The sequence below is a fragment of the Montipora capricornis genome, chromosome 7 (assembly GCF_036669925.1).
Source record: "Montipora capricornis isolate CH-2021 chromosome 7, ASM3666992v2, whole genome shotgun sequence".
NCBI lineage: Eukaryota > Metazoa > Cnidaria > Anthozoa > Scleractinia > Acroporidae > Montipora > Montipora capricornis.
In genome coordinates, this window is record NC_090889.1 from 36,699,350 (window position 1) to 36,701,849 (window position 2,500).

Genomic DNA, 2,500 nt, shown 5'->3' on the forward strand with positions numbered 1-2,500 from the left:
GGAGGCAAGTGCTCTCACCACTGCGCCATCTCAACACCCCAAAGGTTAAGGTTCTCTTCCGTGCATTGAATATTCCAGGTTAAAGAGGATTCTGACCACAAATTAAATTTGATCCTGGTAGTCTCTAGCTTGAGTACCAGTCGCCGTTTCGGGAAACAGCGGTCACTCCCGAAATCACGACTAGACGCGTGAAGTGAGCCATTGTTGATCTTCGCCAATCAGAAACTCGCCTGCACAAATCGTGCAAGCATAAATTATAGGGGAGCTCCGTGCAGGGGGAAGGGGGAGGGGAGCGGGAGAGGAGGTGCGGGGGGAGGTGGGGGTGAGAGGGGGCCTCCCCTGGATCTACCACTGACAAGGTCTTATTATTTCTGATCCCATACTTGTATCCTCTGTTACCAGGAACCTCTTTCCCTTCGTGGTCCAACATCTTTGGCCCAATTTTCTGGAAATTAATAAATTAATAAGTTTTGTTTAAGGATCATGCATGAAACAAACACATATCCCTGCCTGAAAGTTTGAAACAAATTAACGTAAAAAAAAAGCAGCATTCTTACACTTACCCCATAGTCTGGACCTCCTAGTTCTTTAATTCGATCTTCCCAATGTCGCTTTTCTCGCAGAAGTTTATTAATTTCATCATTGAGATCTCGGATTCTGAATTCCCCAAGGCCAGCTGAAAGAGTCAAGTAGATTATTTCAGAATAATATAGAGTTGGATTTGTTACAAGAACATTTCAATAATATATTAATCCACTGACATGTATGCTAATTTCAATTTCGTAAACGGTTGTTGCCATTTTTGATGGTCGATACCATTCTTAGTAACCAAGCCTTTTGTCTTAAATTAGACCTAAAGTGGATCAAATTGCAACTATAAACATTATGTCAATGTTTTATCTACGGATTTATGTCTGTTTGGAGTGGCTATCTCGACAGTCTAGTAGTTATAAGACAGTGTGTTTGCTCTTCAGCCATCGAACCGAGTTTGATATCGTTGAACCAACTTTTTTATAAAGTCCTTGCAAACAACAAAACAAAACGACGGAAATTTGTCACACAAAGCTGCCCCCACTGATGAGGAAAAATTTAATCGTTTCGCATTAGACAAAGTAAAATCGATTAAGTCTCCCTTCTAAGAGTCAATGCATGGGTTAAAGAGGACATAATTTTTGAGGGGATGTAGAGGCTGTTCATTAACCCAGTGACTCCTGAAATACCCCCTCCCCCGCCATTGATGACTAAAATCGCCTGGCGTTAGACAGAGTAAATCCTATTAAGTCTCACTTCTAGGAGTCAATGGGTTAAAGGGGACATAGTTTTAGTGGATGTGGGGGTTGTTAAAACAGGGACAGTGTTAACTTACCATTTTGAATCTGTGCAACTTTTTTGGCAACTTCTCTTATAATCTGTGAAGAGAAAAGTCGTTTAAGAAGTGTAAAGCCTTTTCAGGTGGCCTGGGGATAGGTGGGTGGAAGGCTTGCTTGAAAGCAAGACTAGTGTTGTTACGCATGCATGCAAAACCTCTCAGGGTCTGGAGTCAATCCCCGGGACAATTTTGCTTTCCAGACGACCCTTGAGGCTTGGTTTGCAGTCTACATGTAAGACATCCATTTTGAGATAAACATAGTTTTCCAGAAAAATAAAAAGCTCAGAATGATGATGATGATGAAGAAGCTAATGCTGTTACTAATAATGACCATTATGATGACAGACCGTATTTCGTGAAGTCTTAAAATTAAAATGGCTATTCAAAGGAGTTAAGTTATAGACTTACTGGTAATCAGTAGGAAAAGTGACAAACCTGATGCCTCCATTTCTCAGCTTCTTGTAAATTATCACATTCAGTTGCAAGGAAGGGTCGTCTTTCCTGATAGCATAAGAAGCAAAATAATGTTAAATTAAGTAATACCAGAAAAAATCCATACCCTCACAAAGTACCTCCATGGGGATTTCCTGAGCAAGAAGGTGGCAAAAGCAATACTTTAGAAACAAAAAAAATTTAAGACCTACATTCTATTTTTTTGGAGGGATGGAGGGATGGCAGGGACAACACCAAAGATCCTTCAGAGGATGGGGTGCAAATTTTGCTGAATGCACATTCCAACAGTCATTTATAATTATTAACCCCAAATCTTCATCTTCATCTTTATCTTTATCTACATTAATGACAGTTCCATGAGGGACTTTTCGACTGGCATTTACAAAGAATGGTAAAATTAAAATAATATACACACAACATTAAAGGAGACATGGTTTTTGAACGGAGCTACACTGTAGACAGTGTTGACCCATTCACCTCCAGAAGTGGTCTCCATTGGCGAGTAAAATCGTCTGGCATTTATAGACAGAGTAAACTCTTTAAGGGTGTGTTCGATTGACCATATTGCAGAATCGGAATAGAAGTTAGAAATCCTTTGTTTTTATGGAGATTCACATTAAAATTGTCAAACACCTGCTAAAATGCCAATTTAAAGATATCTTTGTTATCCTTGTTGCT

General features: G+C 39.8%; 1 protein-coding gene across 1 annotated transcript in view; it reads right to left on the reverse strand.

Annotated features, from left to right (window-relative positions):
- LOC138057069 (pre-mRNA-splicing factor ISY1 homolog) overlaps window positions 1–2,500 on the reverse strand; it is a 20,810-nt gene that overhangs the window by 13,431 nt on the left and 4,879 nt on the right. The window contains exons 4-7 of the mRNA XM_068903084.1: window positions 1,805–1,870; window positions 1,367–1,409; window positions 564–676; window positions 384–445 (exon numbers count right to left, since the gene is read on the reverse strand). Of these exons, the coding sequence (XP_068759185.1) occupies window positions 384–445; window positions 564–676; window positions 1,367–1,409; window positions 1,805–1,870 (284 nt within the window). The remainder of the gene's footprint in view (window positions 1–383; window positions 446–563; window positions 677–1,366; window positions 1,410–1,804; window positions 1,871–2,500) is intronic.